Below are 20342 nucleotides of genomic sequence, written 5' to 3'. Positions count from 1 at the left end.
CCTCCATTGAAGGAGTGCAGACCACAGCGGTTTACTCTGCGGTCCATAGTTTGTGTTGTGTGGCCACAACCGGACTCCTGAAGCTGTAACCTTTTATTTTCCATTTAGGAAAAATATTTGCACATCGGCCTGTTTATGGTCTGATGCGGTTGATAGTTACACCACCGGTGTCTTCGAGGAATGTCCTGAAACAGAAATAGTGTACGAAGTATGTTTGTGACGTGCTGTTGCATTGCAGGTTACACATAGACAGAGTCAAGTCAATCTCTCCACAGAGTATTTGTTTAGTACAGGACACATTAAACAACACTGCATACGTTATCACGGCTGTGTTGTTGCACCGCTCTCTGATATCTTTTCTTCAAGAGAGCAATCGGCGCGTCTAACCTTGATAAAGTATCCATAACTAAGGTTGACGACACACTGTGTCAAAATCGGTCCAAGAGTGTTCTTGTGTTGAACCAATGCTGCTGATAAGATGCACTCCCAGAAGGCCGAATGGCTGATGGGTCGGGTAAATTATGTTTTACTTCGGGCTTTTAAAGTGTCCGGGGAGCAGACTCCCCCAGCAGCACCCCGTTGGGTTCCGTCGAGAACGCAGAAGCGGCGATGGGACGAGAAGCGCCTCTTGTTGACGACCCGGCGACGGGACACTGACCACAGTGGAGACCGCTCCCAGCCGCGACCCCACAACAACAGCAACACTGCATGGAGGAACTTGTGTAGATCTCTCCCCCATGAATTGAAGATCAAGGAGTCGCCAAAGATAAGATCATAGAATCAAAAAACACGGATGGATAAGCGGGGTTTCCTCGTACACCAGTAGTCCATTACGTTAAGTTGTAATCATTTGAATGACAAACCTATGGGTTATGGTAATATCTCGTCATCCTGCCATGCATGGGAGCTGCCAAGGCCCCTGCTCTCCTGAGTGCCCTCTCCGTCTCTGTGCGAGACGACTTCTCCAGAAACAGCCTCTCGTTACAAAGGAGACTTTACAAAGCTATTGTCTGCTCAAGCAATCAACGCATTCGGTAAATGAGTCAACACAAAGTCCAAACGAGATCCCGATCGCAAACATCGTATCACCCATCGTCTGATCAATATTGATTTTCGCTAAGTGGGATCACAAGCTGTTGCAAGTCTTGGGAGCCCCCTCCATTAGCTTCAGCTCACGCTGAGATGGAAATTGTGGCCCTCGGTGATGTGAGTCGAGGGCCAGATGAGTGCCCCGAGGGTGCCGGACGGCATCACCACTCGCACCTCTCCAAACAATCCACTCGCAGTCGTTGAATTAATAGACCCAAAAAAAACACTTCCTATTATTATGTCCACATGATGCAATGTTGCTCATTCATATGTATTCTTATTGGCACGCGTGTTTACACAGGAATTTACACACTGAGGCTGATTCCTTTTTGCCAGGCGGGTCCTGCAGGTTTTGTAGTCACCTGGCGATGCTGATATGCCACTTGAGTCGTTGGTGAGAAATATTACAAATGTAGCAAATTTTTTAAATCCAAATTTGGACCATGACGCTGGCACACAGTCGTCTACTCTTGCGAATTACATCGCGAGATATTGAACGTGCACCGAAGCAGACTGAGCAATGTATATATGGCTATATACAAATCAAGATTGTATATGGTTACTACATCTAAAGGAATAACCCGGGCGGCCACTCGACTCGTACCTTGAACCTTTGCGATGACAAACGCCTTTTCGCTCGGCCACGTCCCCGCCCCATTGATAACGCGAGGTAGATACAGAATACAGAGTCCGAGTCTGTGCAATGCTCAGTTGGTAATGACACTCGTTCCGCTCGGAGTAACATTGCAGTGGGCCCTGTAAGGACTCATGATGACAATGTGCTGGGCTGCACGTTTATTAATTTCAATGAAATCAATCAATGTACGCAACCACCAACCCTGCCTCCGACTAAACTCATTATCTAGTGGGCTATAACCAAGGATCACAGTATTTTTGACTAATGCGCTAAGTTTGCTATGTGTGCCTCCAGTTACTGTTTATTTGTAAAAGATACAATGTATTTGCAGACAGTGACACTAATCAGATGAATTGTCTCTGATCACCGACTAGGAGTAATGAATGACGACTTTATCTACACAGATTGTGTAACAAAGATTGTTTTATTTAGTTCGTTTTACGCGGAGAGACCGGCATGTGCAGGAGACACAATGTCTGCTCATCTGCGTTGTGATCTACGCAGGGCCAATGTGTGCACGGGATGCCTCTCGTGTGGCGGCGTGCGTCCTGGAGGAGGAGGAGGCTCGCATGAAGTCTGCCTGGGGAAGCTGAATGGAGGCTGCGGCCTGTTTGCTTTGTGGTCAGAATCTCTCCCGTCGTGGGGGCAGTTCGTCCGTGTGGCCAGCGCCGTCGACAAAGATTAAGCAAATAACGAGATAGGAGAGTTTAATTTGGAAGATTATTAGACTCGCAAGCTGCCGTTCTGCGGCACGCGGCGATGTTTAGACCACGTTTAAACTGAACCACTGGTGCAAACTGTACACGGGGGAGTTCACAGCTACTTGAAAATGCACTGCAGTGTATGATTAACACGTAAGTGTAATATTTAAAGCGAAAAGGAAGCAGAACTCCCATACCCCCTGCCCGATCTCTGGGGGAGATATCCGAGTGCTTGCATTGTTGAGTCACTAGCGCGTGGCGGAGACCCAGCGCGTGGCGGAGACCCAGCGCGTGGTGGAGACGATGTGGGCCCCAGGTGTCCCGAGTCGGGCCCCACAGCCAGGCCGCAGAGTTGGCCTTCGCGGAGACGGCCAGGGCTGTGTGTTGGCTCGAATAAAACAAAACACATTTGTTTCCAAAAATAGCAGGGCACAAAGAAAATCCATCGTTACCATGCCCAGGGCTTCATTTCCCCTACGTATGTTTTGGACGGATAAAATAGTTCCGCACCCGGCACTCCACATCGAGTATTCATCTCGCTCTGGTGTTGTGGTTGCTCGTCACCTTCCTACTCGCATTCTACCAGCGACCCAGAACGTATTGAGCGAGATACTCAGTCCTGGCCAGAGCAAGCTGAAGACGATGCGACTGACGCGTGTATAATGCTTTACATTCGTGAAGCACCTGGCCTGCAAACGGGCATTATTCTGCCAGTAGGGGGCGATGTTTGCCAAGTGTAATCCCAATTGAATAATTTGCAGGTGACTTTCTAATTTGGCAAATGTGTTGGTTTTCGCGGTTGTACCTAATACGTCTCTGATGTAATAATACACTATTATTATAAAGGAATGTCGTTGGCGTCAAGTGAGGCTGTGATTGTGTGTGTCTCTGAGTGTCATTCGCGTTTGCCGTTTTGTGTCAATTAGCACCCTGGCCACCCTTGCCGACGAGACGTTCCATCCTCGCGGCTTTTCCCACGTGAAACACGTTAACAACGAATAGAATAACAAGGACGTGTTCGGGTTGTACCACCTAAAGCAAGCAGCGGCACAGTTCGTAGAGAACGCGAGTGATTCCTGAAGCAGCTCCCAGCACGTGCGGCAAAACGTCGGACACGATGCAGAACAGCAACGTGGTTACAACACGGAGGGGCCATCTCTCGAGGGATCGATGCATCCGTGGAGAGGCTGTGGAGGCTGCGGGCATGCACAGCGCAAGAGGAATGCGTGCGGGGTGACGCGGAGCAGAGAAGAACACCAAGGAACTACAAGGCGCGCTGCCAAAGTCCGCCCCGCTCAGCCAGGCGAGACAGCCCCGAGCCTTGACTGCTTCTGCTGCTGCTGCGGTTATTTTTTTTTGTTAAAGCGCTGCGATCCTACCCAACCGGTAACCGCGGGGACGTGCTAGAAGCGCTCGCTGTGGGATAGAAGAGGCTCAGAAGCCGGGGCTCGTGAAGGAGGCATCATGAAGCGAGCCTCCTCCTCCTCCACCTCCACCACCACTCACCAGCACCACCACAGCCACTCCATCAAAGGTAACACGCCGTCACTTCTCGCCGCTCACCTGCATCGCGTCTCACCTGCAGCTGCTGTTATCCATCGCATGCGCTGCCCCATTGCTGCACCGCGCGCAACGCCTCCGCGGCTGCAGGTGGCTGGAGTCGCGAGCATCGGCCGGGCCTGTGCACTTACACACGCGTCTACAAAACCAGCACAACCTCGCTTGACACAACAGTGCGCTACAGACTGTATGCTTAGAGTCGAGTAGGGACTGTGTCGCGCTACAGTCCGGCAGACTCGCTCTGCTGCTGGGGGTAAAAGTGCTCGCAGTCTGACGGAAGGTCCATCATCGTCATCATCGTCTATTGAGGGTCGATAAAATAGATACTGATTTGTGTGACGTCAACAGGTGTCGTCCTATGGATAGACCGACTCCCGTCGTGAGAATGTGGAATTTCCACCACTTGCATGGGGCCACCAAAGGGAGATATTGATGAGCGCCGCACCACGATCGTGCGCAGCCTTCACTCGCTCTCGCGCCGACACAGCCGAGACGGCCGAGACGGCCTTGGCGATCTCGTCAAGAAGCACGAACCACCATCACGCGAACTCACGGTGGTCATCCTCACCGCAGCGGCTTTTGGCTGCTGGCCATTGAACAAAGACGGTCACTGCATCGCGCGCTTTCAGATGCGCTTCTGCGGCCGTCTGGAACGCTCTTCCTTCCGATATTAGGAAGCCACTGGGGCTATGCAACTTTTAAATCATCATCATCTAGATTGACAAACTAATTCCTTTAGAACTGTTTTTGTGTTTAGTGTGTTGTCCTTCCCCCGCACAGTTGGCTACGTACGGTGCGAAATAACTTCAATATACACACACACATACACACATACACACATACATACACACACATACACACGACACACGCACACACGACACATACACACACGCACACACGACACATACACATACACACATACACACACATACACACACACATACACACACCATGGGAACTCGGCCACGCGCGAGCGACGCGCTCACTCTTCACGCCGCTGTAACTTTATTGACAAATCTCGACCACCTGGGTTCGAGTCCCGGCCATGGCACGCGGCATCTGGACCTGTTCTAGCGACCTCCCCGATGTTGACTCTGCCTATAACGAGCAGCCCACGCCGCTGGGCTGGGCGAACATTCGTACTGGGGAAACAAATGGGGTCGGGCGTGGTGACGAGCGCAGCAGGGCCCTGGTGCGCTGTGTGGGACATCATCGGCGCTCGCTCATAGAGAGCTCCGACTGGAATCGGCGAAGCAAGGGAAGGGGGATTCCTATTGGGGATTCAGGATGTAAATGATCCCCATCGGATTCTCTCCGATCCAAATATTGGACCAAACTAATCCCCTTCCAACCACCTTGCGAATGCGAATCTACAGTCGATTGATTTACATTGCGAGATGTGCGCACACTTACAAAACACACAGTGTTTACAAAAATTCCTCATCTTACACCACCAGCACGTCACATAAAATACCACTATCTCACCCCATTATCATATCACACCGTGTCTCAAACAGCGCAGCAGTTGGACAATGGGCGCTCCGCTGTGTGCCTTGATGCGCACTGCGTGTGGAATGGGTTCAGAAATAATATTTGTGAGTGAATGAAGACACTATCGAAGGGCTTGCATCATAATAGTGACAACACTAATGCAATATCTCTTAGGTAAGATGCTGGCGAGCAGTTGTGGACGTGTCAGTGTTCTTTTGACTATTGCAATGGGAAGTAATTGATCTTAAAATACCTCCTGTCTTGTGAAATATTCACACCGCAGCACAGCCGGTGACCGTACATATCCCTGCGATATGCAGGAGGTCTGTGAACGCCACCTCTACGCGTGGCACATACCTGCTGGAACCTGACTCGCAGGCAGCCCTGCCCTCCCTAGAATTCACACAAAAACGATATTAGTGCGGGTCTCTTATTGATAATGAGTAACAAAAACCCTTAACCCAGGGTATGAGTGCAGTGACCCCGAGTCATTGTTGTGGAGAGAAAGGTATGGGAACGAGGCGTAGTCTGCTGCATTCCCCACGACGACGCTTCGTGATGATGCTGAGCTCGGACCCATATCGAAACTTTGGGCAGTCCGCCCCGGCATTGCCTTCAGCGAGCATGACTGCCGACGAAACACCGCTGAAAGAATCCACTCACTCGACGGACATGTGGTCGATCGGATGTGTACACAATTCTATTTACGCGGGGAGACAAATGTGTGCTTATTTGTGTTGTGCACTATTGGTGAATATCCGTCGTGTCATTCCCCCCCCCCCCATCAGCGCTTCTTTACAAGGAAGCCGGTTACTCAATATCTGCCTGCAGCCACGCTGAGCCCCTTTGTGCCACGCACACACCACCACATTTGCATGAACTCGCGGGGTCATCGTCAGCCAGAGAGCGACGCCCTGGGAGGGCCCCACACCCAGCTGGCAAAACTGGAAGTGACGCGGAATGGAGAAGCAGTCGGCGAGCTCCTGAGAGGCAGCGAACAATGAGTCGCGTCCTGAGATGGAAGCCGCCCTCGCGTTGATGGGCCCAGCGACTGCCGATAGCAATTGACGAGGCACTCAGAGACACGGCGCAGACGAGCCCCGCGGGCTCCTGTATCGGAGCGCATGCGGGAACGGTGCAGCGCTGTGTCGTCCACGTGTCTATACACGCGTTGTGAGTTGTATTGCGGCAATTAGGAGCGTGTTCTTGACGAATGTGCTGAGTTTGTTGTTGTTTTGAGATGTATGTGCAGGAGCATCGGAGTGCGTTGTATTGTTAGCGACACAGATTCTTTATTGTTCAACCAGTGCAGTACACACTATGAGACTTAACTTGGCTTGTCTTTATTCAAGAAGGATCTGGTTACAAATTAGACAAACACCCCCCGTGTAGCTGGAACGTCACGCCTTTGTCTTACTAGCGTTGATGCGTACACACCGAACCAGGAAATTATTTAAGGCTGAGTCGACCTCGGGGAGGCCCAGTACCGCTTCAAATTGTGGCCACTGATATTGTACAATGTAATCATTATATACACGCGCACGCCTCTTTCTAGTAAAAAGCTTTACTGGACAAACATAAGCTCGATTATCTAATTTCAACCAAATAATTAACACATGTAAATTAAAACAAGAGCAGACCGAGGTGATGCGTCGCCTGTGGTGTAATTGCCCAGTGTTGCACGATGCTCTAACGATCACCATCACCACCACCATTGTATTGCAACTGCGTTGGTCATCAGCTGAGCGCACCCTGACTGACACGAGGCGCGTCTCGAGGCGCGCGATCTCCATCCAGTGGCTGTGTGGGAGGGGGGCCCGCCCCTGAGTCTGGGACCTGCGCGACAATCTTTGTTGTAGTTGTCGTCGTCGTTGTTGTTGTTGTTGTAAACACTCTCGCGTACATCTACGCAGGAGAGCCTCCACCCAGGGAGCGATGCAGCTTTGTGTTTTACCGCTGAGCTATTTGCAGGGGTTTCTTCTTCTTCTTCAAATGTGGACCTAATCACGCCGGCACATGCCTCGTCCTCTTTGTCGAATAATGTCACGGGATCTTTGACGTTCACCGTACAGCAGACGGCGCCGAGTGCTTTGGTTATTATCATCATCATCATTATTATTATTCCTGCAGTATTGACCAGGACGGCCGTGGCACTTGTGTCGCGAACCTCTCTGCAACAACGACGAGATAGAACACCGAACACGTCATAGATTTAGCAAAACCTGGAAATGGCACAATATTAAACAGGGCCTTTCCCAGCCACGTGGCACCCTTTACCCGCAGAGTTGCAAGGCACGCAGAGCTTTAAAGCCGACAGTATACGGTGTCCGACCTACTCAGAACGAGTGCATAAAGACTGGCCCATGGACCTGTCCATATCACGCAATACAGGAAGTAGGTGATGGCTTTAAAATGTTAAAGTTTGACTCCAGTTATACATGGGGAGGGTCACTGCCCGAAAAGTCATCATATTTTGTTTACTGCTTCTAGTTTGTTGATTTAAATATTCTGCCCTGATATCAGTCCACTGTTGGATGAGGTTAATTCCCCACGCCTCGACGGAGGTTGTTCTGGAGTGCGTCTTACTCTCCGTGGCCTGTTGTAATCCAGAGAACGCGTTGATCGCGACGAGATACCAAGCCGTGCCCCTGTGCTGCTCAGCGTGGGGCTCGGGTTTGTTGAAAGGTGACCCGGGTCAGACGGCCCCATCAATAATTCCGCGTGCAGCAGCAGCGGCAGCGGCAGCAGCAGCGGCAGCAGCAGCCGTGGTGAGGCCGCGTGAATAACTCGCGAGCTGAGCACTCGGCTCGTCTCTCGAGATGAGAGCTGTCATCATCATCATCATCAGCAGCAGCAGCAGCAGCAGTGATGGATCCACTGCTGGATGAAGGCCCTCCCCTCCGCGGTGTAACAATTCACCTGGACACCTGAACATGCGCTCCACTTTACGTGGCTCAACCTGCCTCCGACGTCCTCTCTGATCCGCGTGTCCAGAGCGGCGATCGCTCGGCGTGGCCTCTCCACCTGGCAGGGGAGCCGGGTGCGTGGGAGTGTGACAACGTTGACCACGTTGACCACGGCGATGAGCGCCTCGCTTGCCAAAGCCTCAGCGCCTCAGTTGTGTATAGACCCTCATTAACGGATAGATAATACAGACGGTGACTTGCGCTGCATAAGTAATGCAGTTTAAATAAGAGAGGCGCGGGGTCTGTTCCACCACGTCAGTAAAACTTAATCCGTTGCCCACGCGGTGGCTTCAGGAATTAGTTTTTTTTAATTCGTGTTGGGTGAGAATGAGGTTAAGTTACAGCAACCGCGTGTGGAAAATGCGGACGATGTGTTCACGTCTGCAACGATTGCCATGGTCAATCCACTGCTGGCTGAAGGCCTCCTCAAGACTCCACAACCTCCCACGAGGTTGCTGCTATAAATCTCCACGTGATCAACCCCTTGGTTGAGCTATCATTTGTGGCCAGGCTTCTGGAAAATAATTCTAATAGCCCATTGGGCTTTACCTGGTAATCTCAACAATAGTTTAGTTTTATTTGCATATATGTTTGAGTTTTTTTATTACCTTTCCTATACTTTGCCCTCCCACCGTGTTTTTGTGCCGTTTGTTGTTGTCACCTTCTGACCCGTCCCTACTGGACTACTGTGAACAAGAGCTTCATGGCTCATCGGATTCCTCCTGCAGTACAAATATTCTGATTCTGATCCCGTGATGCGTGCTACTCATTCACGATCGTAGACTAAAGAGCGCGGTGCGCGCGCCATGGACATCATCAGAAGAATTAGAAGAGCGTTCACTCTGACGCGAAACAATTACATTGCGTGTAGGCATCCTGGAAATATTACGAGCTGTGTGCCGACGTCAAAACCAACGTTGAGCGTTGCAACTTTGATTTAGTTCAACAATTCGTCAATCACTAAACAAAGAGAACACAATTTTAACTAAACAAAGAGAACTAAAACAACCAAGGTCAATAGTCGTTTTGTTTATTCCACGTTGGCAGTGGTGCACAAGCACCACCGATTATCTCTCTCCTGTAAAGAAAAGCCATTGTTCTAAACGTCGCCTGTACGAACGTCTTCAAGCGAGCGTTATTGACGAGCGCGTGGTGCTCCTCGCTACATCCAGTTTGTAGCCGGGGAGCGTCTGGCATCGTCCAGCATAGGGAGTGGTGGAACGGCCACGGTGGAGGCATTTAGGGGAGAGCCCCCCCCCCTCCCCCGTCAAACGGCGACAGTGACACGAGACTTCACCCCCCCCCCAGCAAGAAACACGAGGAGGGGCGGGCCGACTGAGAAAGTAAACAAAGCCGAGATCGGGGAGCGAGGCAGCGTAGCCCGCGGCGATGGGAGAGTGCGTCTTGATGCGGCGGCCCGGTTATAGCAGGTTCAGTCCGGCTCGCATCTCGCGGGCAGCAAGACAAAGGCGGTCCAGTACAGAACGTCCTCGCGGCGTTGTGTGGATGTGATGGGGGTTTGTGCGTCACACGCGACGTGAGATGAAGGGAGGAGAGACGAGGAGGGGTCGGGATTTACCAGTATGGCGTGAGTGGGGGTGGGGTGTGAGTGGGGGTGGGGTGTGAGGAGTGGGGGATGGGGATAGCGGGAGGAGGAACAGACACCAGACGTGGCCTCCCGACTCGCTATAAAAGCCCTGCCCGGCAGGCGCAAGGCAGTGAACTCAGTGAACGCTGCCTTGGCTCGCCGGCTCGGAGGGGCGCTCCAGCGGTTTGGCGGAGCCGCTTGGCCCCGCGCCCCTCCCGCCCATCCACCACCCACAAACTCCTCATCCACCAGCCACACACTCCTCGTCCGCCCAGCCACCTTTTCAACCAAACCAGCCATACATCCATCCATCCGGCAGCGCTCGCTCGCCCATCCGTCCAGCCACGACCTCCACACCGCCCGCCGGGTGCGTGATGCTGGTGGACCAAGACATCGTCGGCGCTCTGAGCTCCACGAGGATGAGGGGCCTGGCCTCCGTGCTGCTGGGTAAATAAAGGGCGCAGGCGACACCGGCGGCGAGCGGCGATGCGGCGGTCACGTGCGGCGATGGATACGCGCGCTGGGCGATGTTTTCGTGATGTTTGCCTCTCGCTAATTGTCACCCACGCGGCTTGCTCCCGGCGCAGGATTCCTCAAGCAGAGGGGAGCTGGCTTCAATGACTTCGTGCACAAGCTCGTGGCCACGGACCACCACCAAGCCGTGTGTAGAAGGTGAGTTGGCCTCTCTGCTCCTCTTCCCAAACGAGATGCACGCCAGCTACCGAGCCATGCCGGGTCTCGTGGCCCGTCGGAAGAGACACGACGGTCGCTCCCAGGTTGTTGCGATCTCTGATTAGAACACAACCCCCCCCCCCCCATCATCCCCGCTCGTCACGCTCTGAACGCAGTCGCGCTGTTATTGCCCGACTTCGTAGAGATGTATTGTGTGGGTTGGTGGTGGGGAACATTTACCACGGACTCGGAGCAAAGGAAATCCTACCAACACTTGTGTGGCCCTTCTGCTCTGAGTAAGAAGCGTTATCTGAAACGTCGGCCTACTGCACGTGTTTTCGACAATAACAACCCAAGTTTTACATCGCGCCGAATTGCGACCGCAACTCACGGCGCCGTGCAGCAGCAGCACGCTCGCGTATGCGCCTTGATTTTCCCTTCGCATGCTTCGGGGTTCTGCGGGTGCTCCCGAGTTTTCGCCCACGAGTAAAGACTCATTAATTGGAGGATAACACCCTGACATATAGAGGACTGCAGAGCTTGGGCAATTGTTGTCGCCGGCTGCCTTCCCGCTCGTCTGTGGTTCCTCCTCCCTCTCTACGAGAGCGAGCCGCGTGCGGCAGCGCCTTACAAGTGAACACGAGTACTGTATTGAGTTCACGCGAGTACTCTATTGATTGTATGCATATGCTGCACCTAGCAATTCCTGTGGAGTCAACGGCGCCAGCGGGTGAATGAACGTTTTCTTAATGCTCCTACAAAGCAACGTTGCTTAAGTTGCTATCATTGACTTGCTAAATTTGCATCTCTTAAACGCTGCAACCGAGCCAGGTGCGTGTTTTTACAACGTCTTTGCTAGAGAAGTGATGCTCGTTGTTATTGTCTAAGCATTGCTGATGAGCGCCGTGAGTGGTGAACGCCAACTGACGCTGCTGTCCGTGACTGCAGCGCCGCCACGTGCACGTGCCCCTCCGTGCCTCCCACCAGCGCCGGCCCCAACGCACAGGCCGACCACGACAATGGGAACAAAGTGAGTGGCGGGCCGAGCAGCCACGGGACGTTACTATGGCCAGGGCGCAGGCGTTCCGAGGAATGTGCCCATTGCTGTTGTAACTTGCTGACCCGGCCATCCTGGACATCTGTGAAACAGAGCGTCATGGCTCATCAGATTCCTCTTCCAGTCGAGAGAGACATTCTGATTTCAGGACCTTTGTGTATCGGATAATCGGCAGCATGGGCCATGATTAATTATCTGCTGCTGGGTGAATGTCTCTCGCGATGTTGCACCGTAATCATTGTGCAGTCCCTGGGACAGTCTTGTTCTAGCAGTCTCGAGCAAAGATGTAAAATAACCCACCAGCAGCAGTCTGACGTGTCGATACATCTGGGTCATTGCTCAAAATAATGGTGGGGTTGGATGCCACCTCCATCTGAAGAGGTTGGGAGTTAATGGAGCTGCACAGTTGGGGGGGGGGGGTGGTAGCGGTATTGGGGGGGGCTGGTAGCGGTATTGGGGGGGGGGGTGTGGCACCGTGAGACTTCTGTGTTCATGGGAATGCCGATTGGCGTCGCTGCGTGACGCGCTGCTGGTGTCACCGGAGACCCCGGCTCTTCCTGGGGGTCTGCACGACAACCGGACGGCTCTCGCTGGATCTGGTTCTGGTGGGAGGGAACATTCGGGGGGAGGGGGGTGGGAGATGCTGTCACATCAGTGGAGCGTTTGGTTAATTTGCTTTCTTTCTGTGTGCAGCAGCAGCAGACTGTGGCTCCAACTGAGATGATTAACCTGGGGCCATCTGCAAACCCTCAGTGAGTGTCTCATCTCTAGAAACTTGCTCCCATTCACACCTGTTCCGGTTGTTAGGATGTACAACGTTGTGGTCTTGTGTACAAGTTCTAATGTGCGTGTTGTCATTTATGTTTCTAGTGCAAAACCAAGCGATTTTGACTTCATGAAAATTATTGGCAAAGGCAGCTTTGGAAAGGTTTGTTTTTTCATCATGAAACTAATCGCCTTGCTGTATGCATTTCATTGACGCTGAACCTTCTTCACTCGAGGTGCAAATTTGCGGTTTTAGCAAATCAGAATAATTATTCATCATTATGAAATGTTGCTGACGTGTTCTGCAGGTTCTTCTGGCCAAGCACAAGGCCGATGGGAAATTTTTTGCTGTGAAAGTTCTGCAAAAGGAGTCCATTCTCAAACGGAAAGAGGTGCGTCAACTTGCGTTGCATTTATTCATTGGGAGTGCTGCAAATAGTGAATTAGCATAGGCGTGGGCAATTAGCCATGATGTGCTCTCAGTCTTTCTCCTGAGGTCGCATCCTCCCAGCGTCTCCGGAGTGTAAATTGAATGAACGTCACTTTGTGCAAAGTCGACTGTCATATTTCCACCGCTGGCTCGGGGTCATCAACCACTTCCCGTTAACTTGAGCAAGTAAAACGTCGCGCCGTGAGCAGCGACAACAACTCCTGGTGGGGCGGCCCTCGTCCAGTAGAAGGGGGGGGTGGGGGGGCCTGACACGAGAGCAGCGCGCCGCTGCTACCAGTCTCCGTGTGCGGGGCATCTGTGACGAAGAGCTTTGTCGCTCGTCGGATTCCCCCACCATAAATATTCTGATTCCAATCCTGCAGGAGAAGCACATCATGGCGGAGAGGAACGTGCTGCTCAAGAACGTGAAGCACCCCTTCCTGGTGGGGCTCCACTACTCCTTCCAGACCACCGACAAGCTCTACTTCGTCCTGGACTACATCAACGGTGGCGAGGTGAGTGGCACGGAGAGAGGCCCGCGCTGCCGTGGGAAGGAGGGGGGGGGGGTGTCTTCGGTATCTCGATCGGGCGGCACGGGACACAGCCCAGCTGGTCACGTTGACGTCAGTGTCGGTGCACGTGGCGAATTAGACGAGAAGGCTGCCCAGCAACTAACCGCACGATCAAAACTGTAGTAGGTTAAAGTAAACGCGTCTCCTTCAGCTTCTTGCAATGAGCAGCGATAAAGAAGCATTGAGGAGACATTCGAACCCGAACAGCCGGAACGATGAGAACGAGCAGCGAGGTCACGGGTCGGGTGGAGGCGCTGTGTCGATGATCGCATCGCAAGTTTGCAAGGGAGGCCTTCATCCATCGGTGGATTGAGCAGGGCTGGTTGATTGTGTCCCTGTTGCTCACGGCCGGCGCTCTCCTGCGTGCGCTGCAGCTGTTCTTCCACCTGCAGCGGGAGCAGTGCTTCATGGAGCCGCGTGCACGCTTCTACAGCGCTGAGATGGCGAGCGCCATCGGCTACCTCCACTCCCTCAACATCGTCTACAGGTGCGGGACCCTGCCCCCCCCCCACGCACAGCTCGCTAGCAGAGGGTCATTACATCGTTGTCGTCAGCCATGCTCGCTCTACTGCTGGACGAAGGCCCCCCCCCCCCCGCCCTCCAAGCCGCTTCCACCTCCTGCGATCTTGCGCTAGCAATAAATCCACCCAGCTCCTCCACGCGAACCGATTTCATCGCTCCGTCTCTTGGGGGACCCATTCTGGCGCGCTCGAAATCTAATGCGAAAAGCTAGGATTTCTGTAATTAACGTGTGCGTGTTGTTGTTGTCTTCACAGAGACCTGAAGCCAGAGAACATACTGGTGGATCATGAGGTGAGCTTCAGTTGATCTCGACCGCATGCAGATTTGTTTTATTTTTCTTGCCGAGTTGTTTTCTTGCCGGATTTCAAGTTGTGGCCGCTCACGCTTTGTTGCAATGCGGTTGTGACAGGGCCACCTCAAGCTCACCGACTTCGGGCTGTGCAAGGAAGGCATCCTCCCCAACGACACCACCTCCACGTTCTGTGGAACCCCAGAGGTGACGACACCCGCCACGGCTAAACACACACCTTGAGCAGTCTCACAACTAACCCATCGCCTCGTTTCACATGTCATTGTACAAACTGAGGTGGGCATTTTAATGTCGGTGATTTTGTGCTCAAATGAATACTGAAACGGTGCGTTTCTTATTTAATATTAAACAGCCGAGTCGCCGGCGGTGGAAATGGCACGTTCCTTAGGCAGGGGAGAGTCCATCAAAAGCAGCAACCACTGTTGACTTCCTCAAAGTAGTACACTATTTTATCCACCCTGGAGCAGCGATGGGCGAAAGTTAACCCACAACCAGGATTTGAACTTTGAAACCTTCGGATGGCAAGGCCGCTCGCTCGGCCGTTGAACCACTTGGACGGTTAAAGTTGCCAGGAGGCAGGTTCTGTGAGCGCGCTTGGCAGATCCGGCCGTCGCTCGTTTACGTTTGCGCCCTGCGTCTCCCGCGTCGAGCAACGCGAGAGACGTGACGCCTTGCCGTGTCCCCTTCCATTGCTCCCCCGCCGTGCGTGCACAGTACCTCGCCCCGGAGGTTCTCCGCAAGCAGGCCTACGACCGCACCGTGGACTGGTGGTGCCTGGGCGCCGTGCTCTACGAGATGCTCTACGGCCTGGTGAGGCTGCGTCCAGTGGGACGGGGGTGGGGGCGGCCTCGTGCCCCCCCCCCCCACCACCCAGTGCGGGTTACCGTGGTTATGTGGTTACCGCCACTGTTTTTGTGGTGGTGAGGGTTAACTTGTGGCGTAACACGTCCCATTGTAGTGCGTTTGGCTAGGGGTGCTTGGTTTAAATAAAAAAAATATATAACGTAACAAAAATAACCCCCACTTTACTGCCCTTTCCGTATAAACATCAGATGCTGTAAAAAGATTTAGTTAATGGTGTCTTGATTAAGAGGTGCACTTAATACAATAAGAATTATATATTTTTGCATGATTCTGTTAATAACTTGTTCATTTGTACTTAAAAATAAAATAACGTGAAGCAGGGGTCATCTCCATCATCCAGCCGCTTGCATTTCCATGTCTTTACGTAAAAGCAAATATCAAACAATGACACTGTTGAGCACATAGTCTCTATAGGTTATCGTTTGCTCAAGAACCTGTCCTGTCCCGTTTGATGGGGGGGGGGGGGGGGAACTCCCGCAAGAGATGAACAAGGAATGAACGGTGTTTGGACTTGCGTAATGATGGGGCGATCCTGAATCTAAAAATAATGAAATCTTTGTCGTCCGCGTTGCAGCCGCCGTTCTACAACATGGACACGACGGTGATGTACGACAACATCCTGAACAAGCCGCTGCAGCTGCCGCCCATCACCACCAACGCCACGCGCTCCATCCTGGAGGGGCTGCTGCAGAAAGACCGCGAGAAGAGGCTCGGCGCCAAGGGGGACTTTGTAAGCGGCGTGCACCCTACGGCCCCCTCCCCACTTTTTTGTCTGCCAGCGGCCCAGCGGCCCAGCGGTCCAGCGGCCCAGCGGCCCAGCGACTCTGTGTCAGCCCAGCGGCTTGTTTTAGTTTATGGACCAGAGCAGAATTGACTATCACTCGAGTGGTGACAAATGTTTTCTTGATAGCAGCTTCTGTATATGGAGAATAAAAGTGCATCCTATGATTTCATACATATTTAAGCAACGTTATTGCGTAGTCCACCTTAGGCGATTTTCAAAGGCAAGTGGTGCGTGTAAAGTAAAATGTTTGTTGTGGGTCCATGGGCTACTTGACCTGCCCTCGCCACATTCACCCTTTGCTTGGCCCTTCTTCCTTAGCCCTGCTCGGATGAGGTGGGCTCACATTTACATCGAGAGCCGTGAACTTCGCCGGGGAAGTTCTGCATTCCCATCAGGGGCCGTAGTTGAATCGCTGGCTGACTTCCCATAAATTAATGGCAAATGTATCAACCCCCCCAGTTGACCCGTGACCCAGGATGTGCATGTGTCCATGTGTGCTAGTTGTACTAGTTGTACTCAAACCACACACACGCTTTTGATGGATAGCTCTTACCATGCACATCGTCCCAAAGCACATATCAACAATCGTACAAATATTATTATTTCCAAAGTTGCATTGACATGAATTCCATCGCAGATTCATAGATCATTTCAGACTTGGAAAAACAACAATTTGCTACACACTCTACTGTCGGGTCTTATCTATGCAGTACGGTTTCATCTCGTGACCAAATATATGAAACATCAAAATGTAAATTAACGGCTGACAATGTGTGATCTCTTGCAGCTGGAAATCAAGAACCACGTCTTCTTTTCACCGATCAACTGGGAAGACCTCTACAACAAGAAGATTAAGCCTCCCTTCGACCCCAATGTGGTACGCTTGAGATTGCGGGAGAAAAACACAATCTATACCGCCGCCTTCCCAGTCCGTGACACTTCATGTACTGCTCTCCCACGTTACGGAGCATGAGGAGTGCTCCTCTATTGGTATTCTTTGGTCAATCATGGAAAGTGCACAATCCCCCATGGCAGGCACTACTGACTTCTTCCTACAGTGGTACTCGATCAAAACGATGGGCCGAGTCGACCTCCTGGAGATTTTAACTGGCATACACACGTCAAGGGTATCCTGATCGAGAATCAAAGCCTTCTCAGGAGGGTCTTGCGACATTGGGATGTTTGATTAATTCGGTTTGTGAGAGTTTGGCAGCGTGTGCAAGGACCGTGATAGATCCACAGAGACTCGATGATCCAGGACTGCAGCCATCTCCTTGGCCCCCCCCCCCCTTGCACTTTGCCCGCTTGCCACGAGTTTCACCCGCTCCTTTTCACCGCTTCACTTTGGAATTCCCTCCGAAGGCCCCTCTTCTCAAGTTCTCGTAATCACCTTGCTGGATTCAAAAGCCTGTGTACAGTATCATCCATCGATTTGCGAACTTGAAAAGCGCTGTTTGCTGCTGGCCATTTGCCGCTTTGAGCCTTTGGCCCTGTGCTCGTCAGCTGTGATTGAATGATGACTATAATGATGATGATGATGAACCACACTGACGTGTGTGTACGTTCTGCAGCTGGGACCGTCGGACCTGAGCCACTTTGACCCGGCCTTCACGGAGGAGCCCGTGCCGGGCTCAGTGTGCCGCTCGGGCGAGGAGGAGGAGGAGGCGGCGCTGCGCAGCGCCCAGGAGGCCGACGACGCCTTTGTCGGCTTCTCCTACGCTCCCTCCTACATGGAGTAGAGTGGCTGTGTGTGTGTGTGGAGGGTGTGTGTGTGTGTGGTGTGGAGTGGAGGGGCTGTGTGTGTGTGTGTGGAGTGGAGGGGCTGTGTGTGTGTGTGTGTGGAGTGGAGGGGCTGTGTGTGTGTGGAGTGGAGGGGCTGTGTGTGTGTGTGGAGTGGAGGGGCTGTGTGTGTGTGTGGAGTGGAGGGGCTGTGTGTGTGTGTGTGGAGTGGGGAGGGGCTGTGTGTGTGTGTGGAGTGGAGGGGCTGTGTGTGTGTGGAGTGGAGGGGCTGTGTGTGTGTGTGTGTGGAGTGGAGTGGCTGTGTGTGGAGTAGGCAAAAATGAGTAGATTCAAATCAATTCCTATGTTCACATACAAGCATCCAATCGTGTGCGCAATAATTATTTACAATTTATGCAAATGAAATGAAAACAAACAAGTGTACTCCATTAAGGCCAATGGATCAAAGGAGATAGAACAAACAAAAACACCGATGAATGATAGGTAAAACAATATCTTTTTTATCAAATCTCTCGGCTTGAAAATCGTGACAATCCATCAACTTGTGGGATGCTGTGACTATTGGCCTGCCTGCGCTGCGCACGGCAGGCACCGCTCCTCCCGGCGGCCACCTGGAGGTGCGGTGACTGCAAAGCGCCTCGATCGCCGCTTTGCGGACGCCGCGTCGGGCGGACCGGCGTGCAATCTTCACGTTGCCCAGTCGCCCCGGCGGGGGGGGGGGGGGTGCCCGGTTCGCACTGCTAGCACGTGGTGGGCATTGAAGGCAGCCTCGCACGGCGCGCCCCACACGAATGTATCATTTCACGGAGGGTTTCTATGACCGTGGTTTTTGTATAGATAGTTGCTGCTACTCGATGATGGTGCTCAAATATTGAAGACAAGAGACGTTTTTAGTTTTCGCTGATATGCACTGATTGTTAAATAGGTGAAGGTTGAAATTACCAAGTTAGGTTTTTTGAGAATGAACATTTGCAATACGCGTCGATTCCTACGTTTCATTGAAACTATGCAAGTGCATTTTACAAACAGACATTGTGAACTTTGTTTTCCCGAAAAGGTTTTAAAGCATGCTTTGTTTTGGTTTGATGGATTATTTTTTTACTTGTAACATTTCCTGCACCAATTTTTTGTTCGTGATTTTTTTTTTTTTCCGTCACTCTGTAATCATTCCAGCGACGTTTCAACTTGACCGTGAACTTTTGTAAATGAAGCAACAAAGCGCTGCACTTTTTTCGGCAGAACCATTACATTCCCCTTCAGCAGGTGCCTGATGTTTAGCATCCAAATACTCTGTGTCCAGCAATTTGTACTCGTACTTGAACAAATGTACATCTGTACATAACTCTTGAACAATAAAGGGTAACATTTTATATGCTTCGTCTTCGTTTCTAACTGCTATCAGTTTGAGCTGTGTGATGTTAATCTCCAATTTACGTGGTAATGGCCAAACATCCCAATACCGAAACATTAACTTATTCAATTGGAATTGCGTATGGTGAAACATCCGCCCACCTACTGAACTTGGAAGGGCACTCCTGAAAAGGAGTCCTGAGACTGAGATTTTCCTGGGTAAACAATCGTCCTAGTAATCATAGTAATCATTTAACGAGATGAAATGTAGACCCGTTGAGGCCCATGAATCATCCATTGCCTCTTGTCAGGATGGCTTAAATTACATAAAGCAGTTTTTTTTTATTACTGTTTAAAATAAGCATTTTAAATTCAACGCATTCGGGCTACAAAAGGTGAATTTTACTTTTGTAAAGTAATAATGTGGCTTTGGAACGAACAGTGACTTGAAAATGCAACGGAGCCTCGATAAATTAGCACAGACCTGCGATGGAAGTGAAACAATTCGGATGAATGCAGCCAGAAAACTTTTAACATTAAAACTCCAGCGAAAGAAAACACAGCGCTCATGCAAACCCCCATGATGCATATGGGTGTCGCTTGGCATACTGCGCTGGCTGAGACGGGGGGTGGCTGTCTCGAAGCCTGGCCAAGCTAATTGTGGAAAGTCTATTAATGGGTGGGGGGGGGGGCATGCCTGCTGGGGGGGGGGGGCAGTTGAGTGCTGGGGGTTGCTGACCTTGCACGGCTTCGTCGTCGCGGCTGCTGCTTCAATCGCTCCGCGGAAGACGGTAAACCCTGCAGCACCGCATGCTGCCGTTGTGACGTCACGGTTAAACATGTGATGCAGCTAATCCGGCTGTGACGGTCCCACCTGATGACGGAGACTTGTGTTGCCTCCGAAACGTCGTGATTTTTATTTTATTTTATTTTTATTAATTTTGATGTTTTACCTACGTGACTTTACCGAAAAAACCTAAGAATATGAATCCTTGCAGTCACGAAAGCTTCAAATCTAGAATTAATGTGTAGAGGGGTAGAGGAGAGTGGTGGCGTCGTGTGCGCTGTCCGGTGCGGTGACATCACGGGACGTGGGGTCGCACGCGCTGGGCAGTGCACGTGACGTCACCCCTCCTAGGGTATTTAAGGGAGACCCCGTGACGTAAGCGGGGTCCCTGGAGGAACGGGGATAGTAGAAGGGGTGAAGAGGGAACCAGGGATAGTGATATGTGTTAATAAACCCT

General features: G+C 51.8%; 1 protein-coding gene across 3 annotated transcripts; it reads left to right on the top strand.

Moving 5' to 3' along the window:
- Positions 1–3820: 3820 nt before the first annotated feature.
- Positions 3821–19118, top strand: LOC144718607 (serine/threonine-protein kinase Sgk1-like). Of its 3 annotated transcripts, none has more exons than XM_078593993.1 (14): positions 3821–3961; positions 10620–10704; positions 11653–11734; positions 12455–12513; positions 12632–12689; positions 12835–12918; positions 13340–13471; positions 13903–14015; positions 14305–14341; positions 14460–14546; positions 15075–15170; positions 15799–15954; positions 16796–16885; positions 17580–19118. In XM_078593993.1, the coding sequence occupies exons 1-14, from the start codon at positions 3892–3894 to the stop codon at positions 17745–17747; spliced, it is 1317 nt and encodes a 438-aa protein (XP_078450119.1). In that variant the 5' UTR covers positions 3821–3891; the 3' UTR covers positions 17748–19118. The 3 variants fall into 3 exon arrangements, with proteins under 3 accessions (XP_078450119.1, XP_078450120.1, XP_078450118.1); XM_078593994.1 differs by lacking the exon at positions 3821–3961 and adding an exon at positions 10162–10479 and having other exon boundaries at positions 12458–12513; XM_078593992.1 differs by lacking the exon at positions 3821–3961 and adding an exon at positions 10162–10479.
- Positions 19119–20342: the final 1224 nt, after the last annotated feature.

Source organism: Lampetra planeri, chromosome 5 (genome assembly GCF_965212315.1).
Source record: "Lampetra planeri chromosome 5, kcLamPlan1.2.h2, whole genome shotgun sequence".
Lineage (NCBI taxonomy): Eukaryota > Metazoa > Chordata > Hyperoartia > Petromyzontiformes > Petromyzontidae > Lampetra > Lampetra planeri.
This window is presented reverse-complemented; position numbering and strand designations above follow the sequence as displayed.